Source organism: Corvus moneduloides, chromosome 1 (genome assembly GCF_009650955.1).
Source record: "Corvus moneduloides isolate bCorMon1 chromosome 1, bCorMon1.pri, whole genome shotgun sequence".
Classification (NCBI taxonomy): Eukaryota; Metazoa; Chordata; class Aves; order Passeriformes; family Corvidae; genus Corvus; species Corvus moneduloides.
This window is the reverse complement of record NC_045476.1, coordinates 5,457,425-5,483,855: the sequence shown is the minus strand read 5'-3', so window position 1 is coordinate 5,483,855 and position 26,431 is coordinate 5,457,425. Positions and strand designations below refer to the sequence as shown.

The 26,431-nt window shown below is 42.4% G+C and overlaps 1 protein-coding gene across 2 annotated transcripts in view; it reads left to right on the top strand.

Annotated features, from left to right (window-relative positions):
* The window catches only part of ACVR2B (activin A receptor type 2B), a 104,860-nt gene extending 79,864 nt beyond the window's left edge, over positions 1-24,996 (top strand). For both annotated transcript variants that reach the window (XM_032098502.1, XM_032098509.1), the window contains exons 3-11: positions 632-741; positions 2,302-2,453; positions 3,788-3,931; positions 5,018-5,161; positions 6,004-6,152; positions 9,781-9,895; positions 11,755-11,893; positions 14,227-14,357; positions 15,909-24,996. In XM_032098502.1, the coding sequence (XP_031954393.1) occupies positions 632-741; positions 2,302-2,453; positions 3,788-3,931; positions 5,018-5,161; positions 6,004-6,152; positions 9,781-9,895; positions 11,755-11,893; positions 14,227-14,357; positions 15,909-16,103 (1,279 nt within the window). In that variant the 3' untranslated portion in view covers positions 16,104-24,996. The remainder of the gene's footprint in view (positions 1-631; positions 742-2,301; positions 2,454-3,787; positions 3,932-5,017; positions 5,162-6,003; positions 6,153-9,780; positions 9,896-11,754; positions 11,894-14,226; positions 14,358-15,908) is intronic.
* The last annotated feature ends 1,435 nt before the right edge of the window (positions 24,997-26,431 follow it).

The window sequence follows — 26,431 nt, the reverse complement described above, 5'->3', positions numbered from 1 at the left end:
CACCCTCACAGTAAAGAATTTGTATCTAATATCCAACCTAAACCTGCCCTCTTTCAGTATAAAGCCATTACTTTGAGGTATCACTACATGCCCTCAGACCTGCAGCCTCCTCCTGCTGCAGCAGGGCTGTTGCTGCTGCTGTCTGGTGCCCTTCAAGTGCTCAGAGCTGGTGATGCTGAAGGCTGTGGGAGCAGCATCAGCTCAGCCCTCATCATGTGTGCTTTATGGCACAATCTTTAATTGCATGATCAAATGCTTCTGTGCCCTGGCAGCATTCATATGGGCTGTGGGAAAGTCACTGTTCAGGGACTGAGGTGTCTCTGTCGTTTTTCTCCTCATTCCGTTAGCAGCGGCGGCTGTTATTTATTACTCACCATCTAATGCCCTCAGTACATATGGAAGCATTTGTTTCCTTCACAGTTTTTTCAAGGGTCCTTGCTATCCACTGGGGTATTTGAGTGCCAAGTTGTTTTCTGTAAGTGGAGACTGCTGATCTGTGTGGCACAGCCGCAGGAGAAGGTGTGTGGAGAAGACAGTTTGGGGCAGATTGGCTCCCAAGGACAAGAGGCAGGAGTTGGCTGACGTTGTTTTTCTCTCTTCTTCATTCCGTGTCTGTCCCTCCCTGGCACAGGCAGGAGTGTGTAGCCACAGAAGAAAACCCTCAGGTGTTTTTCTGCTGCTGCGAGGGCAACTATTGCAATGAGAAATTTACCCATTTGCCCGAAGTCACCGGCCCAGAAGGTGAGTGACTGGGAAGACGGGGAGTTGGGGTCTCTTCCCCTAGACCCAGTTTCCAATGACTTTCATAGAAACATAGAATGTCCTGAGTTGGGAAGGACTCACAAGGATCATCGAGTCCAACCCCTGGCCCTGCACAGGAAACCCCCAAGATTCACACCATGTGCCTGGGAGTGTTGTCCAAATGCTGCTTGAGCTCTGAGCTTCGTGTTGTGGCCACTTCCCTGGGGAGCCTGTTCCAGTGCCTGACCACCCTCTGGGTGAAGAACCTTTTCCAAGTATTGGTCCTAAACCTCCTCCGATTCAACTTCATGCCAACATTGAATTGCTGGATGTTTTGGTTACAAAGTCAGAAATTCTTTTGCTACAGTTCTTTAAGAACAGTTTTTTAAGGTTGTTTCACTCTGTGGCTAAAGCAATGGATACCATCAGTAAGAATTAGGTTTTCTTTATGGTGGACAGTTCACCGTGGGATGTTACAAAACAAAATCCCACATGAGGGAAAGAGGGCAGAGTGATTTATACAGCATGGATTGAGCCTCAAATTCTTAAAAGGTGTTTGACACCTTCCTCATTAATTTCATAGGTCACAATCTCCAGATACCTTCTGGGATTTTTGCATTTGATTCTATTTTGTTGGTCTGGGGATTGAAAGGGAAAGGGTGTGTGTCAGCTTTCAGAGTCTGTGGATATGCATCAAGGAAGAAAAGTAACAGCAGGACCTTCTTCAGAGGCTAATAGAAAAATGATGATTCTTTTAGGTGTATACTTTTTAAAGTATCATTCAATAAAAACTATTAAAGCAGGTGAATCTTTTCCTCAGGTTGGTTTCCACCACTTTGAACTACCTGCATTTACTGAGATGTTCCAACAGACCTTTATCAGATTTTCCTGGGCTTTTCTGATAGGTTTTTAGTTGTTTACATGGGTTATATTATCTCCTGTTATTAACGTACCCGTAGCAACCTAGTAGCAAATATTCTTTCTCTCACAGGTTTTTGTTTAATTTGGCAAGTCTTGCTATTTTTTCCTTCCCTGTCTCCAACATAGCAACATGGCTCCATTTAGTATTCCCATTGTTTGTGTCTCAACTGCACTGATGTAATTTGGAACAAGAACTACTGTGGGAATAGTGCATTTGATTGTGGCTCCGGCAGCATTTTACTTAAAACTGACAACTTGTCAATCACTGTGAAAGGTAAAGCAACGCTGCAAGGGATTTTATGCTCTCTTAATACATTTGGAAGGGTTAAGAGGAGGAAATGTTCTGCTTTTATGTATCCCAGCAAGAAATACCTATCTTAAATAAAGGTCAGATGGAGGCTCAGCTTGCAAAGTGTGGTTTGGGCAATTGTAACTCCATTACTGACAGTACTTCTACGGAGAGGAGAAAACCACGGAGCCTTGTGAATACTGTTGGGCGGGATGGGACATGCCAGCCAGCATTGTCAGCTTTGGAATGGAGAGACAGATGGGGTTTGGTTGCATCTGGATGTGCAGCTGACAGTGCTGCTGCATTCCTGAAGGCCCTTTTCCCTTGCTTACCCTGCTCTTTCCTCACAGTCATCTACGAGCCACCGCCGCCAACGCCCTCTCTGCTCAACATCCTGGTGTACTCCCTGCTGCCCATCGCCGTGCTGTCCATGGCCATCCTGCTGGCCTTCTGGATGTACCGGCACCGGAAGCCTCCCTACGGCCACGTGGACATCATTGAGGTGAGGGAGTCACTCCCCTTTGTTTGGGCCTTGCAAAAGGCACAGAGGCTGCTCAGTGTATGTTCACATCCACTTTTGCTTCACTCTTTTCAGGTGGCCTAAATTTTCTTCTCTGTTTTTGGAAGTTGGTGGCACAGTTGGCCTCCATGGAAGTGTTGGACTGATGGGTTTAGGTGGGGTTATCACCATGTCTGAGATACCTGGGGGAGGGAATTAGACAACCCTGCCCTTCCTCCCAAACTCTCAAATCCATTGCCTGATTTCAGCCAACTTTGTAGAGCATCAGAGATTCTGAGAGATGATAAAGTTCCTGCCAGTTTTGTGGGAGGAGGGAAGATGCTTTCCCTGATGAAGCTCAGGTTTTGTGAGCCCTCAGAGAATGGATGCAGGAGGCATTGGGGTGACCTAATTGCAGCCTTCCAGTATCTGAAGGGAGCCCTCAAGAAAGATGGAGAGGCACTTTTTACAAGAGCATGTAAAGAGCATTCCCACAGGACAAGTGGGAATGGATTAAAATTGAAAGAGAACGGGTTTAGATTAGATAGTAGGAAAAAATTCTTCCCTGTGAGGGTGGTGAGGCCCTGGCACAGGTTGCTCAGGGAAGTTGTGACTGCCCCATCCCTGGAGGTGTTCAAGTCCAGGCTGGATGGGGCTCTGAGCAACCTGGTCTAGTGGGAGGTGTCCCTGTCCATGGTAGGGGGGTTGGAACTGGATAATCTTTAAGGTTCCCTTCCAACCCAAACCATTCTGTTATCCTACCATCTAAAGCAGGTAGGACAGAGCTCCAACCCCACGCATCCTGTGGGGTTAAGTTGTTCTCCTGGACAAAAGAGAGTCTAAACAGATATGATCTGTATGATGCTGACAGAGCTGTTCACTGCCCATGGCTGGGGTGACGTGGAACATACTAATGTAGTGAAGAGCAGTGGGAGGTTTTAAATGTAGTTTGCTGTCTGGTCACAAAGATCAAAAGGTTCCCACTTTTGGCAGGAGGTAGCCTTGAGGACATCAGTGCTTTACAGCCCAAAATAACTTTTGCTTTGAAAACACAGGAGAATTCTGGTTTTGCCCAGAGCATGGCAGGCAGTAGTGTCACGAAGTGACACTTGGAGGTGTAGACTGTTATATGTCTTCTATACCAATACCCTACAGAGCAAGCAAGAGAGGGAATTTCAGGCTGTTCTTGCTGCAAACAGTACATCTAAATAATTTGTATTAAATAAAATGTCACTTCTTCACACTTCTTTCCCTACATGCAGTCTCTCCGTTCCTCCCCTCCCTTTATTTTACAGTCCAGCTTCAGCTGGTGACAGTGTTTTTTTTCTCCTGTGCAGGACCCTGGCCCGCCACCCCCTTCTCCCCTGGTTGGCCTAAAGCCCCTGCAGCTCTTGGAGATCAAGGCCAGGGGACGCTTTGGCTGTGTGTGGAAGGCTCAGCTGATGAACGACTACGTAGCAGTGAAAATCTTCCCTATTCAGGTGAGAGGGACACTCACTTACTTGCCAGAGGCTTCCTCACCAGTGCTGAGATGCTCTAAGTGCCTATGGAGATTATGGTTTTTAAGACCATAACAAAGAAGCATTTGAGCTCTTCAGCTGGGGGAAAAAGTTCAAGGACCCTTCCTTCCTACACTTCTCCGTGCATTATCTCATTACCAAATGCTTCCAGATGCAGTACTTGTTGCAAGAATTGCAAATCCCAGCACATTCTGAAATCTACAGGGTATTTTAACTTCCCTGAAAATGCCTGTGTTGTTTAAATCCAGCAAGGCAGGGTGCAGCTGCGGTGTCCAGAGTGCACAAAAAGGGCCAGAGCCCCAGCTTTCTGTGTCCTGCCTGGGTGGGTTGTAAATCTGGATCCAAACCTAGTGAGCAGTTTACAGCCTCCAAAGGCAGAGCTCCAGTGCTGTGCAAGCTAATTGCAGTGCAGCATTTCTGTCAGCTCCTGTCTTCTGCTCTAGGAAACCTTTGAACACTCATGGCTTGATTCTCTAGGAATTGCAGATGAAAAGAGTAAAGCAATCAAAAGTCAAGTGAAAGAAAAATGACTAAAACATCTTTGTGCTCCTCCGCTGTCTCCTTCATTACTTTTCCACCTCATGTTTGTTGTCATAGCGTTGCTAAAGGAGATCTGCACAACTTCGGTCCAAGTCAGCTGTGACCTACTAGTAAATATTCAATTGAGCCTAGATTAGATTTTGCATTTGCAACAATTACAGCTACAAGGCTGATCTGAGTGCTGCATGCACAGGCTTTATTCTTGCAAGTATCCTTAGGAGATCTTGACAAATCTTATTTCTCAGTAAGGTTGAGTTTGGCTTCCTCTCCACTCCCCACACATGTCCTTTAGGAATAGCTGAGGATAATTTTGGAGAGGGCAGACTAAGGACAGCAATTTCCAGTCTTTCTTCTTTAGGGAAAACAGGCTCATTTTGAAGGGATACATCACATCCTAACACTGGAGCATGATTTTAAGAGTAGTGTGAGCTGCTCTGACTGAACTGAAGGAGCTGTTTGCTTTAAAGGGAAGTGTGATCTTTGATGGTGCATTTCTCCCTGCTTCAGGATAAGCAATCTTGGCAGAGTGAGAGGGAGATTTTCAACACTCCTGGCATGAAGCATGAAAACCTTTTGCAATTTATCGCAGCAGAGAAAAGGGGGACAAACCTGGAGACAGAGCTCTGGCTGATCACAGCTTTCCATGACAAGGTAATGTATCATTGCATGTACATTTTGGGAAGGCAGAGAGGGAGCTGGTTGTGATAGAGCAGGATTATAATCCCTGTAATCTATCCAGTCCGTTCCTGCCACGTCCTCCTGGGCCACGGCTCTGTGGCAGCAAAGTGCTCCTGCTCCCCTGCTTCAAAGGCCCTTCCTTTAGCTTTCAAGGCTTTCCTACACAAACAAGGATTAATAAAGGTGGGACTTGGGAAAAAGGCACAAAAGGCCACAGCTCATGTCTGTGGTGGTCAACATCTCTTGATGTGCATAGATGAGCATCACAGGAGGCAGATTTCGCAGACCCAACTTGCCCCTTGCAGATGGGCTCCATGTCTGCTTTTGGGGCCTGGGGCACTTCTCCTGTTCCATGGATTGCTTTAGTTACAAAGCATGACTAACTCTGAAAACAAATGGGCAAATCTGGGGTTGAGCCAGCAGTGTTATCCCCCTGTTAAATCCAAGGTCTGCTGAGTCAATCATTGCCACAACCAGCTGATACCATGCATTATCTTCTTGCATGGAAGGCTTTCCCCTTGCTTAGGTTAGATGAATTGCTCTGGTTAAAGATGATTTTTCCCTTCCTTACCTCCCTCCCCTTCCCTGGCAGATAAGTAGACATCAGGAGGTCTGTGCTGTCAAGGGCTAAAAACTCATGGATGCTTCTGATTTTTATTTCTTCTTTTTACTTTCACTAGAGATTTTTTCCCCCCTGTTAAATCAAGGCTCAGATTTCTCAAGCACTCTCTAAATCATTCTCCAAACTGATGAGTTGGCACATCTATCACGTATAGGGGTCTATGACTAAGAACTGACAGTGTCCTGTTCTGCAGGGTTCTCTGACGGATTACCTGAAGGGCAACATTATCAGCTGGAATGAGCTATGCCATGTTGCAGAAACGATGGCCCGTGGCTTGTCCTACCTTCATGAAGATGTCCCCTGGTGCAAAGGTGAAGGACACAAACCTGCCATAGCACACAGGTAAAGCCTCTTTTGTTGACACCCTCTTTGAAATGATGCTGTTGAATGGAGGAGGTTGTGCTTTTAGGAAGTAAAGGCCTTTTAACCCAGCAAATCCTGCGCTAAGACAAGAATTTTTTTCAACCACGTATAAAATGGTGAAGGGCAAGTAAGTGTCTTGCCTGTGGAATAGCACAGTTGGTAGTGGTTGATGGCAAATGTCTGAAGGGCAGAGGCTTCTCTCTTCCATCAACTCTTCCCTTGTGGTGAGAAGGGAATACTGGTCACTGCAGAACTGCTCTTTGAAAGGACTTTGCTTGATAATACCAACACATTATAATCCATGTATTTCTATGGCCATACCAGGAGTTGGACCCTGTTTTTCCATCTTTTAGACTGATAACTCCACTGCGTGTCTTCCCACAGAACTTTTGATCTGTAAAAAACGTTAAAAAAAAGGTAAAAAGTGGAGAAACTGTGGAAATGCAGAAAATGGCTGCTAGTTATCTTTCCCTGTAGTTTTTTAAGGCCCAAATCATGCCAGGGTGCTTATGAGAGACACCACAGCAGACACCATCCTACCTCTGAGACCTCCTAGCACACGTTTCAAATCACATGGGTGGCAGCACAGTGGGGACAGCAGGAAAGCAGTGGGTTAAACCATCCTCATGATTTAGCCCTTCTCTAAAGTCCCACACTGCTTGCCCTAGACTAAAGCATCTCTTCTGAGTGGTTTGCTCGTGGTAGGGCAGGATGGAGGAGATTTCCAGAAGGGATTTACAGGCTGTAATCCGTGGCCATACTCCTGCGCCACCCACCGCATTTCATCCAGGAGGAACTTAAACCCCACGTCCAGCTGCAGCAATTTGTACCCTCTCTGGCAGGCCTGGCTTCATGTATGGCAAGATAATCCCTGTTTTTGCAAGGGTATCCCTGCCCCCAAAACACCCCACCTCCCCAAACCTGAAAGTTTTGAAGAGCTGGGGGCTGTTGAAAGAACCTGCAGCTGCCTTTGTGCTGCTCCTGGAGCTGACCCCTGTGTCCCTGACATTTGTCCCTGTAGAATAAAGGCAGCGGTTTATAGATGAAAATTCCTGAGGGTGGGGAACAGAGGAAGGCTATAGAAAGGCTTTAAAGCAACAGATCGTGCTCATTAGTGTCCCTGTCCATTTAGCAAGTGATAAAAGCTGGAGAATGCAGCATTTGTGCGAATTTAGCACATACCTAGTGGAGGAGGGATTTCAGGACACAAGGGATTTTCCTCGGATTACCCCACTCCTTTTAATTTTATTTTTGAAAGAGAACACTAAATGCATTTTAAATCTGGGGAGGGAGGCGTGGGGGATGTTTTTGAACGGCTTCCCACAGTGCACATGGATGGAGATGCTGGGGTTGCCAGGTGGAACTCCCCAGTCACTGCTGGGCAGGGGTTCAGCCAACTCCTCTCTGGCCCCCGGCACTACAAGGAGGATTACGGTTATGGAATCACTTGTTGGTGCAAAAGTGCCCCCACGTGGAAGCTGCAAATAAAATCTCCGGTGTCTCAATCGAATTAACTCACCCGTTACTCATAGTCTGTTTGCTCTGTATTCTCTAGTTTGAAGTGCTAGATGGAACAAAAACATTTCTTCTTTTCATGCCACTTTTCTTTGTCAGTGACCATTTTAGGATGGTGCTTATGATGTTATGGGAATTCTCCTTGGCATGGCTTAGATTAATTAGGTCCTTCTCCCTGGCCTGGATATGTTTGCATTGCAACTCAGACTTGCCAGTTCAAGGTGGTTTGTGGAAGGAAGGAAGGAAGCAAAGTGTGAAAAAAATGGGGGAATGTATGGAAATAGGGGGAAAAAATGGAATTGCAAAGGGAAATCCCTGCATTGTGTATCAAGATGTAGGAGTTAACTGTTGCATGCCCAAAGGGCACTGCAGGTGAGCAACAGCAGCACGTGCCCCTTCAGTAATGCTGGTTTACATCTTGTTTCACCTTGGAACCACATCGTTCAGGCAGATTGTCTGATAATTTCTGTGTGGTCCTCATCGAGCCACTGCTTTGCAAAAATCTCTTGCACAATCTGTACCACCCTGAGGGCATAATCCCCTAATCCTGAGCGAGCAAAGGCGTTTATCCATGTCGTTAGATGATGGCTGTTTCCTAAGCCTGTGGGGAAACTGCTGTAGCATGGGAGCAGGCAGTCTCTGAGATGACAGGTAGTGGTAAATGCAATTTTTCTGTGTAGTGGAGGGGCACCAATGTCTGGGAGGTTCTGCAAAGCTGTACTGTGGTCCTAGAGGTGATGGAGGCTGGTTTCTGCTGGGGTTCACTGGCTGCAGGATGCCCTCCAACTTCACAGCCACTTACCCCATCTTAATCCTCAAGCCAGAAATGCCCATCATGCTGTGCTTAGCTTAGAAAGGATAAATCCTCTCTTATGATATTTTAAGCTCAGAATCAGGGGCTGGGTGGCACAGGATGATTTTTGTTTGCAGTGCTTTGGGCTGATATTCTGGCATCCGAGGCTGCAGAGAGCAGCCCCTTCTCTATGGTCCAGCAGTTTCTCTCTTCACAAAGAATTTTGACAGGTCTCTCTAGTGCAGAACAATCGTATCTGCCCTCATTAATTATTTTGTGCAGGCCTGCAATGTCCTGCAATCAGCAGGGTCACTGAGAGAATTGATGATAGGGAAATTATAATGCTGAGCATACAGGACAATTGCCATCTGCTGTCTAAGGTCTGTAATTTAATTAGATTGCCAAACATTCCTTTTCAGATGAAAACGCAGGAAGCCCAGGGAACAGGGCTTGACTGGTTAGGCATCTTAGTGTGATCTTCCTCCAACCCCCACCCTTCCCAGCCCCTGCAGATTTACCTGAGCTGCCCTGAAATGATCCCTCTGCAGCACAGGCCTGACACAAATATCCCCTTCAAGCACAGACCCACCATCTCTGCTGCAGATTCTTACAACTGCCTGTGAGCTGCCTGCTCGATCTTGACAGCATGTCTGAGTGTGGCCTCACCCCCTTCCCTGCTTGCTTTCCAACCCTCCGAATTCTCCAGGGAAGATCAATCCAGCAATTACAACAGAAGGCTAATAGATGACTATGGCAAAAGTCTGTTGAAGCATGTAATCAGGCTGGAGAGAGTCTCACCAGAATCTGCTGATTTCCAAAAAGACCTAATTCTGTAGATAGGAGCAAACATCCTTACTAGGATAAAGAGTAATCTACTCCCTTAACCTGCCTTGGCTTTGTTGTTGGGAATGAGAAGGGCCCAGATGTGGGGGTCCAGAGCTGGTGCTTGGAGCAAGAAATGGCGCCTTATATGCAGCTTGCTCTCATCAAAAGAGCCCCTTCAGATCAGATTTATTTTATTTTATTAATTGTATTAATTTATTTTATTAATTTTATTAATTCACTGTAGAGTTTGGCTGACTCTGTGCTGGTGAGCTCAGGGCTGCTTGGTTGTGTTTTAGGGACAAGGGCAGTGAGGAGAAGCCAAGTTTGTCAGCACTGGCCAAGTTGGGAAGCTGGGGAAGAAAGGAAGAAAGGAGCTGATTTACTGGGAGCTGCTAAGCCTATAGACATACAATGTACTGCAATGTGACTTAGACACATGACATGATAAACCCTTACTTCTTGGCTTGTCCATAGGGACTTCAAGAGTAAAAATGTCTTGCTGAAGAACGACTTGACAGCTGTGCTAGCTGATTTTGGACTGGCTGTACGGTTTGAACCTGGAAAACCTCCAGGGGACACTCATGGACAGGTAATCATTACCTTCAACTTTTTAAAAAGTTGGCCTTGCCCTAGCTCCTCTGGAGTGGGGGCTAATTTGTATAGATGCATTTAATTCTCTTGGGAAAATAGATTTTTCCATAAAAACTTGTGCTCGGACATAAATTCTGGGAGCTGCTTTAATCTGTGTGAGTGGGGAGGATGCTCAAACGCTTATGACTCGTGTGCAGGTGAGGTCCCCCCAGCCCTGGGGTGAGGTGGCTTCCTCCTTCAGACACAGGGCTCATTGACTCTTTATTGTTTTGGTAATAAATATCCATAGAATCATAGAATCACAGAATACCGTGTTGGGAAGGACCTCAAGGATCATCTGGTTCAACATTTCTTGAGCAAAGCAAGGCAAGACAGTCCAGCTGAATCTTAGAAGTGTTTAGTTTTGGAGTCCGCTGCACAGACCACTTCTCTAGGCCCTAACACAAATATTAAAGCTCCTAAATATTAATACTAATACCACAATACAAATATTAATAATCCTAAAATTATTGATTTAATTTTAAGAATTCAGCTAGGCTGGCTACTTGGGTGACCTTTGGCACAGCTGGCTGTGCACTGTGTAAACAATATACTGCAATTTTATGGGTTCTTAATTTTGTGCCTTTGTGTTGCAGCAAGCAGCCCCTCATTCTGCTCTCATGCCAGGGTACAGCAAGTCCGTCATCCCCTCCTTGTGCCTCCAGGGTTTTCTGAATTCCCATCTCCTGTGCAGCCTCCCTTTTTTACCTTTATCTCAGAAGGAATGAACACTCTTCTGGGTTAGCCTTCCCCAGCTTTCCTCATTTTTGTCATCTTTTTGTGACTTTTCCAGTATTTTGCACGTCTTTTAATATCCTGGCTTCACTCTGCCCCTACTGCCTCAGATAACAGCAAGAACAGATGAGAATTTCCTTAAAGGAAATTATTAAGGGTGTTTCGATTCCCATGTTCAAAAGGTGGTTTTTCCCTTGTTGTCCTGTCTACTCTCCTACATTATGAGCTATACAAAACATAACAATGGAGGCACTATAATGAGGACTGCATTCCCTCAAAACAAGAAGATGTCTTTTCCAAACCGTGGCAAGCTAGGGCAGGGCAGACTATTCAGGGCTCCTGCTTTACTACTCTTGTGGATGTAGGAGACTTGTTTTACCCAGGGCTGTCAAACCAGCACATTTTCCTACCATTCCTACCATTTAGGATATATCAATTTTTCTCCTTGGTTGTTTTTGGTTTGGTGGGGATATTTTTTGGTTTTTTTTATTTGGTTGGGTTTTTTTGTTGGTGGTGGTTGGTTTTTTGTTGTTGTTTTGTTTTGTTTGCTTTTTTTTGTTGTTGTTTTGGTTTTTTGGTTTTTTTGGTTGGTTGGTTGATTGGGCTTTTTGGGGGGGTTGGTGTGTTTTGTTGTTTTTTTTATATCTGTCTATCTATTTGTTTTATGGGGTTTTGGGGGGTTTTTTTGAGTGAAAGAGGACTGACCTCCCAACAATTAGGATAACCAAGTCAGACTTGACCTCGGGGTGTTCTGTGTGTCTCCACAGACAGCATTTTCTAATGCAGGGTTTACTGCTGGAGCAGCATGCAGCAGGATGCAGACCTGAAGTGTGCACTGAATGAGTATCACACACGTAGCCTTGCGCTTTGGCTCTCTCCTTCATGTAGCTTATCTGGACTCGAGTGATCTTAATGAGAACCGGTGTCAGAAGAAACAGCTCCCCTTCGCTTGTTTTTTGAGCGAGGTGCACCTTCAGCAGCAGTGGCCTCCAGGCTAATGAAACTAGCTGTCACTCACCTCCAACCAGCAGAGGCTGAGGGGCCCAAATGCAGCGTAACTTGAGCTGTGTTTTTTCTCTGTAGGTGGGAACAAGGAGGTACATGGCTCCCGAAGTGTTAGAGGGAGCAATCAACTTCCAACGAGACGCCTTCCTGAGAATAGACATGTATGCAATGGGACTGGTGTTGTGGGAGCTAGTCTCCAGATGCAGAGCAGTTGATGGTAAGAATAAAGATCTTCTCTTCCCTGGGGAGGGCTCTGCTTCAATATGGTTTAGTGGTCCAAAGAATGGATCTGTCTCTGTTTAAAAAAAAAAATATATAACCAATGACGTATTTTTATTAAAAGCAGTTAACCTGTTTTTCATTTGGTTTTTTTACATAAGGTCTGTAGATAGTAACCTTTTTAAGTGCCCAAGTCTCAAAGTGCTTTTTACTATGTTGGTTACCTTGCAAATTTCTGAGAATTGAGAGGGAGAATGTGGTCCCTACAGTATGGGTGTCCTTTATGAGCCTGCTCTGTGCTGCTCTCGTGGCACTCTGCATTCCTGCCTGTGACCAGGGCATGCCTTGGGCTCCAGAGAAGAGTCACACAGCCAGCTTGGCTGTCACCTCACTTATGCAGGGCAGTGGGGTAGCCTGAATGGAAAGCACCTTAGTGAAATAGCAGGAACACGGGGCTGGAAGGATCTTCCTGGGTCAGCAAGCCCATTTCCCTGCTATCATAAGTCATTAGTTATTGACCTTTGACTTTTGCTGATCAAGCCCTCTCTCAGCAGTGGGCTAGGTTCATTGTTTCATTTACAGCTTTGGAGGATCTCACTTTCTCCTGAAGGATCCAAAATTATGAACTTAATGGTGTCTCCTTTCTCCTTTTTTTAATACTAAAATTATACTGAAAAGTGGGGCACCTTTTCTGTCCAGTTAGGACATCTGTCCTTTAGTGACCATGTGCAGGACAGGGAAGCAATCATGTCATTGTAGTAGCTCCAAGGCTGCTTCCTCCAACTTTTTTCTTCTTGTATAGATATGGGTGCTCTGAATATCAAGTTCATAAAACAACAGCACCTCACCTAGACTTGAAATATTTTTGTTAGCATTAATAGTAGGACTGACGAGCTCGATTATAATTAAAATTCCTCCTGTAAGTATGTGGTAACAGAAGGTCTCTTCTTCAAAAATGTACAGTGTAACCAGGTGAAATGCTGGAGAAGCAGGGAGCTAGGAGCACAGTAGGGTAAAACAGTGGTACACAGATCATTCATGTAGGAATTGCCCTTCTCTGTTGAGGTGCCTCAAATATCCACTTTCATTTCTCCTGTCATGTTTGGGATTTCCTGCCAATTCAGGCATCTGAGATACCCCAGGTGACACACACAGCACCACTGAATCAGAGGGAAGGCTTCCTTTGGGATGACAGGGGGTTACACTGAGCCTCATCTGCACTTCCAGCTCAGAAGTGATGTTGTGTAAACAGCACATTTAGCTCGGAGATCACCAGTACAGCTCTTCTTAGCCTGGGTTCCTCTTGGAGGAAAAGGAAAGTCATAAGTGACCCTGTGCCATGCATTGGAGCAAGTGTTTCAGTTTGGTTTAGTGATTGCCATTGAGTAGACAAGAATAATGATAAGCTGGTTTAGTGATTTCATTCTTTAGAGTACTTAAATATCGTGTTGTTGGTGTCACAATTCATGACCAGATGAAGTGGTCAGCTCTTTTATTTTAGTCTGGAAAGACCCTCTTGAAATATCTCTGCTCTGGAAAGAGGTCACTTTTTGCTACTGAGAAACCATAAGTGATGCTTTGGAGCACTGTGAGAAGCCCATCAGTTAAGCTGGGCTGCTCTTTCTGAGAAAGCATCTATGCATTGCCAAAAGCCAAATGATGTTTCAATAAGCAGAAGTTATTGCTATCATCCAGCATCTGCACTGATACTCATAACAGTTGTCTCATTCCCATGGCCCTGGGCAGTTCACAGCCATAACTGGTATAACTAAAGCATTCAGAAATCATTTTACACTTTGGAGCTGGTACTTGGGACAAGTGCATCTGGCTCCAGCGTGTCAGGGCTGACTCAAAGCTATGAACAAGCCAGATCACAAAGCAAGAAATTATAAGTGTTGTATATGCTTGACCTTGCTAGTCAGTGCTAAAATGAAATTATGCTCATGCTGCAACCTTTGTCTAGGTTATTGTGTGTTGAATTGTTGTGTTAAAATGTGGGGAGGATGGGTTGATCTGCTCTTTCTATTAAAATAAATCCCGGACTACCTGGCAAACTTTCTCAAGGAAATGGCGGGATCCAGAGGTCCGGCTGAGGGTTTGGATTCGTAACTCAATGAGGTGGAAAATGCATGGCCAGACAGGCAGCAGGGACAGAAAAGACCATTGTGCAGGAGGAATGTAAATCACATTTGTCTGCAGTGACAGGTGAACGCCAGGCTTTGTTGCAGTGGGTTGAGGTTGCTCTGGAGCTGCAGCTCACTCATGCGTGGGGAGGCCGTGGCTCTGCAGAGGCCATTTCTACCCTAACCTGATTCTCTGTGCACACCATAGGTCCAGTGGATGAATACATGCTGCCTTTTGAAGAAGAAATAGGTCAGCACCCATCCCTTGAGGACCTGCAAGAAGTGGTGGTTCACAAGAAGATGCGCCCCGTGTTCAAGGATCACTGGCTAAAACATCCCGTACGTCCCTGCTGGTTAACAGTGGAAAATATTTTCCTGTGCGATGGGTTATGCATTCCCAGTGTTAGAGTCAGCTCTGGGGAATGAGGGGTTGCTCAACACCTTTGTGCTCCCTTTTCTGTTTATCTCTTGTATTTAGAGACTAAACAAGCTGAATAATTAGCTAGTGCTGAATGTGGAGCATGTGGTGCTTTAGTAGGACTCCCTTAATATGGTGAAAGAATGGAAAATAAAGTCCTTTCATTAAGAAAAAGAAAATGATCCATGCTATTGGAGACACACTCCTCACAAAGCGAGATACCATGCAAGACTTGGAGCAGTTTATGGAGGAAAAATTAATTAGATATGAAAGCAGGCAGACAATGAAGCAAAATGCAGCGTGGGTTTCCCAGAGGTAGTTAATTTCAGGCTCATGTTTTTAATAAAAGAGCTGATTTTTCTTAGATCGGGAAGGTGAGAGATGATGGTATCTCACTGGGCTTCAGTAAGAAGTCAAATGCCTCTATTTTGACCAAACTGCTACAGATTTGGTTAGACTCAGGTGTACTAACTCATTTCCCATGAGTTAGGGAGAGCTGTGGACTGCAGAAAAAGATGAGTGTTCCACTTCCAATGAGAGTTCAAATAAGAGCTGCGTTCTTCAAGCACTGATGAATTCAGTTATTTTGGGGATATCGAGAGAAGTGATTGCAAACAAAGCAAATGGTTTCATCGTAACTGGTACAGTGCTGCCAGCTCTCACAATTTTATCATGGGAATCACAATACTTGTTGTCTTTTAAAGCTCTAACTGCTAAATCTTGGGATTTATTTTGATATTAAAAAAAGCACTTTTGGGGCTGGATGCAGCCCAGCCTTAGAAAGCAAATGCTTAAAAAAACCATGAAAACACATATTTTAAGTAGTTCTTAAAGCTTATGTATGTGATGGTAATTGGCATACTGTGGAAAAAGTACTTGTAGGGTTTTTTTAGAGCATGGGCTGTGTTCAGTGGACCTTCCCACCCCCTGACAAGGTGGTGTCCATGATGCCTTAAAGATCTAGAAATAAAACAACACATTTTCGAGACAACATTAGTATAGGAGGTGATATAAAAACTGGTCTTTAATTGGAGGCTGACAGGGGCAGATATGGAAAAATACCCACTCCACACAGGGCGAATAGTTTTATAAGTTTAGCAAATCAGCAAAATTGACAAGGATCCCCAATTAGAAACACAGGTGATGAGGTAGTTCCCCCTCTTGGTTCAACCTCTTCTGGAGCCTCCCATTGGTACCAGTGTACTTTGTTTATGAGAAAATGTCTTGGGAGTGTAGCTGATCCTCGGTTCCCAGGAGAAAGCAAGATAGGACAGAAGCCTTTGGAATGTGTTCTATCTTTCTGCCTATCAGGATGGGAAAAGTACTGGAGCTAGCCAGGAACTATAACTATACAACAACAGCCTACAGAGCTACGAATATATATGAAGGAAATATAAAAGCAAAAGTCATTTTGGCATCACCCAGAGCAGGTGACATTGCTGAAGGCGTTTTCTCCCCGTTGCTGTCTGCAGGGCCTGGCGCAGCTCTGCGTGACCATCGAAGAGTGCTGGGACCACGACGCGGAGGCGCGGCTCTCGGCGGGCTGCGTCGAGGAGCGCATCGCGCAGATCCGCAAATCCGTCAACGGCACTACCTCGGACTGCCTCGTCTCCATCGTGACGTCTGTCACCAACGTGGACTTGCCACCCAAAGAGTCTAGTATCTGAGTCCTGGGTCCTGGTTCACTTTTGTCTTTCCAGACCCAGTGTTTTTAAAAAAAAAAAAACAAACAAAAAAAAAACCCGACAAGAAAAAAGTTTTAAAAAAAAACCATACAAAAAAAACAAAATCACAAAAATTCAACAAACCCATGAATGCAGCTGCTATTTTATCTTGACTTTTTATTATTATTGTTATTATTATTATTATTATTTTTTTGGATTGGATCAATTTTACCAGCACATTGCTCTACTGTATTAAAAAAAATGGACATTTCAGCAAGCATTCAGGTGCCGACTAATGAATGCAGAAAAGGTGCAGGTACCTCAGAACCTCAACAAACTCACTTCAGTTGTTTTTATTTTATTCAGTTTTCTGGGTTTCTCTTTATCAGTCTGTCTTCTGAGCGGAGCATCTGTGACATAAGCTTCTGTGACATACAGGAAAACCACCTACTACCTTCAAAAACGCAACGCTGCAAACTGTGGAGGAAACTTAAGACTGTTATATAAAGAATACACCTTCCTCAAAAGCATTTTTTCCCCATTTTGGTTTTGGGTTCAGTTTCTTTTTTATTTTTTTTTTTTATTTTTTTGGAAGTGAGCTTCAGAAAAAAACAGCAGATGTGTCTTTTACGGATCTAACGGGTGTCATTGTAACATGGAAAAAAAAAAAGTAACTGGGCAGAGAATGTTAATTCTTGATGGTAGAATTGAAGGGGCGAGCGTAGAATAGGGGTGGGGAGAGTGACGTTGGACTTGGCAGCATTCGGGGAAACATCATTTGCTATGGAGCTACTTCTCAGGTAACCATTAGAGGAGGGGAAGGACATTTCTGGGCAGAGTATTTACGGCTGCAGAGCATGGAGAAAGCGGAATTAAAGAGGCAGTGGTTGGAAGAAAGGCACTTGTTTCTTCCTCCAGAGTCTGGGTTTGGGCGGTAAAAGAACAAAGCAGGACTATAACTTTTATTTTTCAATTCCAGATAGTATTAGGAAAATGCTTTTAAGCAATGTCATCAGGACAGGTGGGGAAGTGTGATTTCAGAAGCACTTTGGTAAAATACTGAAAGATGGGAAAATTTGTGCATCTTGTTTCAAGTGTGAGTCAGTCGAGGAAATTTGGCCTTGGGTTGATTATCTGTCAACCCAAACTAATGGTGCAGACAGTGGAAAGAGGAAAAGGGTGAAAAGTGGGTATATATTTTTTCTTCTTTATTAATTTGAGGTTGGGAGAGTGAAAACACCTGAATGGTGGCAGCTGGCTCCTGTAGCATCTGAGAAGCCTGAGAGCTGCCTGGCTGCAGCAGTGATTCCCACAGCACCTCTCCCACTGGTTTCTTTGACCCTGCTTTCTCCTTACTCTGTGATGAAACTCTTTTGTCTTAAAATGGTGCATATTCTACAATACCGTTACTCTTATTATGCCATAAACTTGCTCTAGTCAGTGAATGTTCCTAATGCTGCTGATTCAACATTGAAATATTTTTTTAATTTGCAAAACATGCAATGTTAAAAAAAAAAAACTTAAAAAAAAAAAGCAAACACAAAACATACACACACACGTTACGTGGCTTCCGAGGTTTAAACTGAAAAAAAATTAAAAACTTCACGACCACAGACCACCTCAAACCAGAAATACCTCAGAATTTTCTACTTGTATGAGTTTTATTATATATTTTGTTAGTTGTGTTGTCTTGTAGTAAGTATATTTTAATGTAAGTTGGCTTTTATGACAAGGGAGTTTTAAAAAAAGAAAAAAAAGAAAAAAAGTTCCAAAATCTTTTAGGAAGTGCTACCATTTTTTTTGTTGTTTTGTTTAATAAAGCACCATTGTAAATAACTGTATACAGTTGTAGAATAACTGCCTATATAAGGTACCTGGGCATTATTCACTCTTATTTGTGAAGGCTGTTTCCATGCTGTATTTTTTTTTTTTTTTGGTCTGTTTTAGTGAAAGGACAGTACATCTTTTTTTTCTTTTTCTTTTCTTTTTTTAAATTTTTTTTTTCTTTTTCTTACTTTGAATATAACATGAATTCTGTGTCTTGCTAGACTGACAAAGTTATGTCCATTGGATGGCCAGATCTTCTAAATTTTTCTTTGTGTTAAGCCAAAATGCAGTCCTAAACTAATCACCCTGTAATGAAAATGTAAAAAGTCTGTATTATGTAAATGAATTGGACTTCTCTACACTGCCAAATTATCAGTGTGCACCCTTGCACAGATATAATTTATTAAGCAAATGAAACCGCTAATTGGAGAAAATATTAAAAAAAATTGAAATATATTTCTTGAAAAGTATAGCTTTAAAACCTAGAGGTCACAAATGAGGACATGGTCCTTTATCTTGAAGAGACATTAAGAGAATTGCCTTAATTTGTCTATCTGAATAAAGTCTTAACCTATTCTTTCAAGTTACTGAATGTATATTGCATATTAGTATGTACACACATGTAACTGTGTTTCCGTGTGTAGGTTTGAAAGTTTCTGTTTCTTGATGTGCTTCTGTTGAGAAAACCTTGACAAAACCAGACAGAACGATACCATTTTGACCCAGCCAATGTCCCCGGTGGCTGTTGGCACCTTTGGGCCTGATGCTGCAACATACCTATGCTTAGCATTGAGGGTGTAGGTAGCTCTTCTGGTGTCATGACATTAGGCACTCACTTAATGTTAAGTGTGGTTGTAAATGTTTGCAGGATCAGTATTTTTCATGTTTAATACATTTCTGCACTGAGATTTATATGAAAATGTGACTATGTTTTAGAAGTGAAGTGATGTAAGCGTCGGGGTGGAGTGTAGAGCAGTTAAGATTGAGTGAATACTTGTTTCGAGGTGGGCTTGCTCCCTTTTCCCCGGGAATGGGAGCCAGTTCCTATTGCTGCAGAAAGAAAAAAGCTGTACTGTCTTTTAACTGTTAATATCTGTTTGCTCTTCTGGATTTTTTCCTTCAGCATTACGTATTATAGCTAAAACAGGCTTATTACAGCAGTTGCTTTTTTATCCTGATTTCTTTAAGAAGCTTTAAAGTATTTATTGAAAGTGCCATATGATTTTAATAGCCTATTAAACAGTGTCTGAAATCTTCTCTTTTGAGAAAGCATAACACAAATTCTCACATGTAGCTTTTCTTACTGCGGGGAACTGCACGACCGTACAAACCTTGACCGAATGTTGATTGTAAAGTGTTACATCTTCCTGGTGTAATGGTTCCTTATAGATCATCTTGTCAACAGGATTCAGAAACTGATTTGAAAAAGAATTTCCAAATTGGGTGTGTGCTGGGTAACAAGTTTTATATGTATATAGGTACGTGTGTCTTGCTATTGCAGCAGAGAAGGAAATCCTGAACTTTTAATTTGTACCAATTTGGCTAAAGCTGTTTTCTAAACTGGCACTTATTTATTTTATGAACAAAGACAAGCTCTGATTAACTTGTTGGTCTTTCAACAGTTGATCTGTCAAGCAAGTAGTTCCCTCACCTCTAATCCGTTTGAACTCTCATTGACAACATGATTTTGGTTCTGTTTGGTACTGCAGAGGCTTTTTCCAAGTCAGGAATTGGGCACATCCATAGGTGTAGCTGTCATAAGCAACTGCAGCTCTTTTCCTCTAAACACTCCCTTGAATATGATGGTGACAACACCTCTTATGCTGCTTCCCAAGCACTAAATTCCACCTCCCATTCAGACTTAGAGGAAGCAGCTCTTCAAAAATTTGGCTGCAGAATTTTATTGGTGATCTCCCTCTCTCATATGGAAGTTCTCAGGTGAACATTAGCATTGAATATCCTGAGGAAAAATTCTCCTTGACTTTAAGAGCCAGGATTCCCCATCTCTCTGGTGTAACTCCCTTTTATGAATTTATTGCACTGGCTGGGCTGGTTTCCTGGGTGGAGAAAGTTTGAGTTCACATTTTTAAACTGGAAGTACCACAGGAACTAGAACTGGGGAGTTTTTTTAAGATGGTAGAGCAGTGACTTGCTGATGAAATTGCATTAGTACAGCAAGGCTGGAAATTGTATGTGGCTTATATTAAAATATATGTGCATATTATAAGAGATGGTTATAAACCAGCCTAATCATCAGTTAAGTAGTACCAGGCCTATTCATTATGATTAAGGATTTTAGATGGTCCTGATGATTAAGAAATCTCTAAGACAAAAGAAACTCACTTTTTATTCTGCCTCGTTCTTCAGGCGAAATTCTCTTACAGAATATCCAGTGCTACACAGTTACACCTATGGAAGTGCCGAGGTCTTTGTTTTGAAGAGAAGGTCTGTGAGTGCCCCCCAGTAATTCCCATGCATTTTCCTTGGGTCTCCTAACTCCCTGCTGTTCCCACTTGAAGTCAGTGGTTTCAGTGGAAGCAGATATTTCCAGGCTGGCTGGGTCAGGCCTGGCCATTAGGAATCCTGATCCCCCTTAACATCGTAGCAGTGAAACCGGAGAACACACGTTTTATTCCTCTTGTACTACTTTCTAGGCAGACTGTCAGAGCTTGCCCTGTTTTGCAGGGAAAAGGTCTGGTTTCATTTAGTCTGGAAGGAACTTGTACTGCAGAGGAAGGTGCTGGGTGATAAGGTGTGACAGTGCTGTTTTTGCAGTCCTCTTCAAGCCACACTCCACTTGGGAAGTTGCTAAGCAGGAAGTGTCCCACAAACTTTTATCACTTTTACATACAGGATATTGTTTGGTAACATTGTAAATAAAATAGACTATATAATAGAGGAAAATAAGGACATTTTGACTTTTTTACTTTTGGAAAAATATATATATATTTTAGTTACATATACAAACAAAAATTCTACATTGTGTGAGAATTCTTTTATACCACAGATTATTTTTGTAACGTCTAATATGTTTCTGCAGGGAAAAGGGAGAAAGGTCTGTGTATGCACAGCAAATAAATAAAGAAATATATATATAATGTTTAAATTAAGTGTGCACTACATCAAAGTCTAGAGGATAGAACAAGTGTAGCCTGAAAACAGTTTGAGGAGCAAGTTTGGATGTACTTGGACATGCTTTGAGGATGGCACTGAGTATATGTTTAGGTTATCTTGCATGTCACATCCCTTCTGCTAAAGATGCTCATTGCTTTTCTACGGCCATCTTCAGTTAACTCGGGAGGAGTTTTTTCATGTGTTCATGCGAGTATCCATGTGTGGGCAGTGTGTCTTTTGGCATATGCTGTGGTGCTGCAGTGAGTTGTGAAGTCAGGGTGTAAAGAATTTACTGAGGCCAAATAGCCAGGCTGATCTCGCTCGCTGCTGTATCCGTTCACAGCAGCTGTGTCTGCTGCATTGACAATATGATCTGTAAGGAGCTGTTACCAGTGGAGTCCTGATAAAACCAGTTCCTAGAAATTCCTTCTCTCTGAAGTGACACAACTAATCATGCTTCACCAGAACACACAGATACGTGCTCTGTATTCCCAAAATCAGATTTAACAGTCTGCATCAGAGGCACTAAAAATAAGGAGCACTGTCATGTCCAAAGTCTTACTAAGCGAAAGAGCTTTCCAAATCTGTGTAACCAATCCAAGGTATTCTAAAAATATTAAAGAAAATTTTAAAAAAAGTGTGTGGGGAGTTTAACCTAATTTTCCATTGGACTTAAAATTCACTCCAGTCTTTTTAGTCCTCTCAACCATGATAGCACAGTGTCAGTGGGTGAGAGGTACTGAAGAAAGCTTTAAACCAAACAGCACATGGCACTGCCTTGGAGCTGGTTTGACAGTGTGCCTTCTGCAATTAGTGCTCACTAGTTCAAGCAGGCTCCTGCAATTGCCGAGTCCCTCAGCTGTGTTCTGGTGAAGTCCCGGCCCTGTGGAAACCAGTGAGAGATTTTCTATCCAATCCTGTGTGACCACGAGTGTGTGTGTGTGTTCCTGGAACATTTGCTAAGCACACCTGGTCTCTTATTTACATGAGACTTCCCTTTTCATGACTCGTTCTTAGGGTGATGCTCAGTTCCCTGACTGAAGTAGTAGCCTATGGAATAAGCAGTAATGCTTTTTGTCAGGACACGTCCACAGAAAGAGGTCATACTTGTGTTATGTCCATCCAGCTGTTCTGAAATGTAATGCTATTCTGTTGTGCCTTTATTTTTCCATGCAAAAGCAACTGCTGTAAGCTTTCTTTTTGTTTATTTTTTTTTTATTTCTGTCTGAAAAAAACACTTTTCATTGCCCAGCTGTTATTTCTGGATGCAGTCTGTGATCCAGGTATTTCAAGAACCAATTACCTCAAACCTCATGTTAAACAGTGTTGCTATCTGGATTCTCCTTGATACTACAATATTGTAACATACACAAACAAACAGGAACTTTGCTCTATATTGGTGTTTATATATATGTATCATATACATATATACATGTATATATATGATATATATATGTAAATGAAAACTAATCCCCAAGGACTGAAGGAAAAAGCAAAACTTATTTTGTATTCCAACATTGAAACCAAAAGGGCTTTTCTGAAGCTCTATAATGGCATTGTGCTGGATATCTAGAAAGAAAAAGTGTTTTCTGAAAAGTGCTTCCTTTGTTAGCCTTTTATTTCAGTATTTTAATGGGGCAGATGATGTGACTAAAACACTGCTTCTGCATTTTTGGCCCATTTTGAAGCAGAAGCCTCTTAATCTTTCCAGTCATTAAAAACCCCAAAACTCAGTTTATAACATTCCAATAAGGTTGGTATTGCAAAACTAAAACGTTCTAGGAAAATTTCATGGCTTCTGTTTTTGTGACAAGGAAGGCCATACTTCATTCAATTTTCCAGTGTTTTGAGGAACTGAAGTTTAACCAGTAACCATCCTAGTGAATTAAAATCCTAATTCAGTAGTCACTGGCATCTCTGCATTGCCACCTCTGTAAAAACACCAAAATAAACCACAAAAAACAACCAAAACCAAAAATCTGGCCATGACAGAGGAGGAGATTGGAACATCTCATAGGCTTGGAAAGTGGACTTAGCACCAGAGCAACTTTGTGGATAACAAAAAACATGTTGGCTAGACCTAGAACCTGTCTGGCCCTTTCCTTTTTCCAAATACCTACTCCCAAGAACCAGCTCATAAAATCAGACCTTCAACTACAGCAACTTCTTAACGGTACTTTGCTGAAAAGAATTCTGTTCAGGCTATATTTTTTTGGGGAAAAAATATAAGTTAGACCATTTTTTAAATCACCATTTTATTGTATGTGATCCCCTCCCAAATGTCTGTTTTTTAAAAAAATATATCCATGTAGTCTGGATTTTAGTCTGGATTTTACTTGGGCAGCATAGTAGCTTTTCCTGTCCAAATACTAATGAATTTACTATTACTAGTAATTCATTTAATTACTGGTAATGAATGGATAGTAATTAATTTACTGTTTCTAAAGGAAGAGTACAAGATATTTCCCTTTCCCCATATTTTTCTTGGCTGCCTAATGTTTCTATGGCTATTGATGGTTGATGATTATTATCTTTGGTAAATCAAAGTACTAAAATCTCCCAGGAGGAGGTGTTTTGCAATGCTGCTGGCCTTCCAATGGAATAACTATAATGCAAAAATCAATCTATTAGTGGGTGAGGATTGAAGGAGGTGGTTACTGCAAACTAAGCAACATTTTTGGCCTCAATTATATGCCATAAGCCCGCACAATGCCATTGTCAATCTGTTCAAACTATCTGCTTATGAATTCTGCATGATCCTCATGATAGAGTTGAAAGCCTGATCTTTCACCTGTTAATATTTTCACATTCGTCCTTAAGTTTGACAAATTTTGTACTGTAAAGTTGACTTAAGTACAGTTCGATGTCAATTCTTGTGGAAAGAGCTTTCTGCATGTAACATTAGATGCATACAGTTAAACAACACAGCATAGTACAAAAACTCACAAGAAAATGTTTTGACACCAGCAGGAAGAAATCTCACCCTAACCATTTGTCATTTTAAAACCATCTTATTGTAAGTTTTACCAGCTACTTCTAAATTTGTGCTTTATTTAAAGAAATAAAATAAAAATCCTAAGACTTGTCTAGCGTAGTGAAATATGTGTATATCAGTTTTAGGATAAATAGCTAAGTCTTATTACGCTGTGTTACTTAACTTGTATATATAGAATATACATAAGAGTTTGCAGTAACCTGTTTCTCCAGGATTTCCAGTTGGAATGGATTTAAACTCAAACTATGAGATTAAATGATTTAGAAGATTGCAGAATAAACTGAGTGTAAATTACAGGAAGCTCTATCAGATGGTGAAATAATTTTTAAAGAGTCTCTTGGTCCTTGGCTCAAATTCACTAAGTACTGTTTGTATACCAAGATATGTGAAATGTAAATGTTGTAGGTTATATTTCACTCTTGTAGCTATAAAAATGTAGAACAGAGATAGCTTGTACTACTGAGTTAACAAAAGTTATTCTAAAGTATCCTGTTAAAGAAAAAAGTATACAGAGAGTTAAGCTCGTTGCTGTAACCCCTTTTGGATTGAAGTGTGCTGATTTTTTTTATATATGTACATTTTATATATATACATTCTGCAGAAGTATACATATATAAAATGTATGTATAAAATGCCCTAATGCAGACATCCATTGTATTGCAGTTATGAAATGAAGACATTTTGGAAAGAACATTGTATCATAGTTCATGAATTTGCAGTGGATCTTTGTTCCTTTTTACTGTGGTATTTTAGAAATGAGTCTCAAGTTTGAAATTAGATCTGCCAAGTTGGAGTTTTGCTGCTTCAGCTTTGCACTGGGTGTCCGAATAAACCAGTATGAATGTAGTATTTGCCCTGTGTGAAGCAGCTACACCCCAACAAATAGGAGGAAAAAACCTAGAAAGAACTATTTCAAGTTTATCTTTTTGTATATGAAAATAAACAGTAAATTACAAATAACTGTTTCCCTCGTTGGTGTGACATTAAAACTCATTGTTATTTTATTGTCTTTGGCATCTAGCAGGAGGATTTCCTTCTTCTTAGATGAATGTTTTTGGTGTTTCAATGGCATTTCTGCTATACAAAATCCCTAAAAAGTCCCTCCAGAGGCATAGCTGAGGCCTGCCTCTACTACCCATCCCTCGCAAACACCTCCAGAGAGAAGAGGGAATTAGCTCAAATTCACAAAATCATAGAATGGTTGGAGTTGGAAGAGATTTTAAAGATCATCCATTTCCAGCTCCCCTGCCAAGGGACACCTTCCACTATCCCACGTTACTCCAAGCCCCATCCAACCTGGCCTTGAACACCTCCAGAGATGGGACATCCACAACATCTTGGGGCAACCTGTGTCCTTTTGTTATTGTTATTTTTTTTATTATTTAGCTGCTTATTATTTAACTGCCCTTTCGAGTGTGTTGCCTCTTGTAACGCTGCTTATCACTCCTAGCAAAGAACCATTCACACAGGGCAATATGTGCATGTTAAGCTGTATCAATACAGTCCAGCAACGTAGCTGCAACTGCCAGAAGCCAAAGGCATGGGAACTTGACCAGGGAAAAGATTAAAAAAAAAAAAAAAAGAGGGGAAAAAAAAAAAAAAAAAAAGCCTGAGTTCCCTGTACTCATAGCACCAGACTGAGGTCTACAATCCTCACATGAGGTATGAAGATGCCCTCAGCCACACACTGAAGCATGGCCAGAGCTCTCCAGGAAAGCTGCCTGCAGTAAAGTGATGGTATGGCCATGCTATCCTCATGTTCTGGTGTTTGCCATTGCTAAACTGATCCTTTTTTGCAGAAAAAAAATGCCTCTGGCTTGGTGCTGGGTTGGAAATGCTTAGTGTGGACAGATATGAGGCAAATATGAACATTAGCAAGTATTTGGGAGGGAAAAATAGTAATAATCAGGCTGATGGTTTTCCTGAAAAGAAATCCAATATAACATCATCCTATATTGCCTAAAGCCAACCCCATACCACAGTTTTCTTGTTCAGCCTGGGGAAGAGAAGGCTCTGGGGAGATCTTATGGTGACCTTCCAGTACTTAAAGGGGGCTTGTAAGAAAGATGCTCCTCATCCTGTCGCACGGCATCACTGAAAAGAGTCCAGCACTGTCCTCTTGGCACCCACCTTTGGAATATCTATATGTATTAATGAGATCCCCTCTCAGTCCTCTCTAGACTGAACAGACCCATCTTCCGCAGTCTCTCCTGATAAGGGAGATGAGCTTTTCTTCTGCAGCTAAAGACTTCAAAGGTACTTTCTGACCCAAACCATTCTATGGTCTTGTAATTCAATAATCCTTTGCGCTTGGAGCCCAGGGTGGTCGCCCCCGGCCAAGCTGGATGGGGGCAGTTTGGCCGCCCCTTCCGGGACTGTCCCTGCAGTCCCCGTG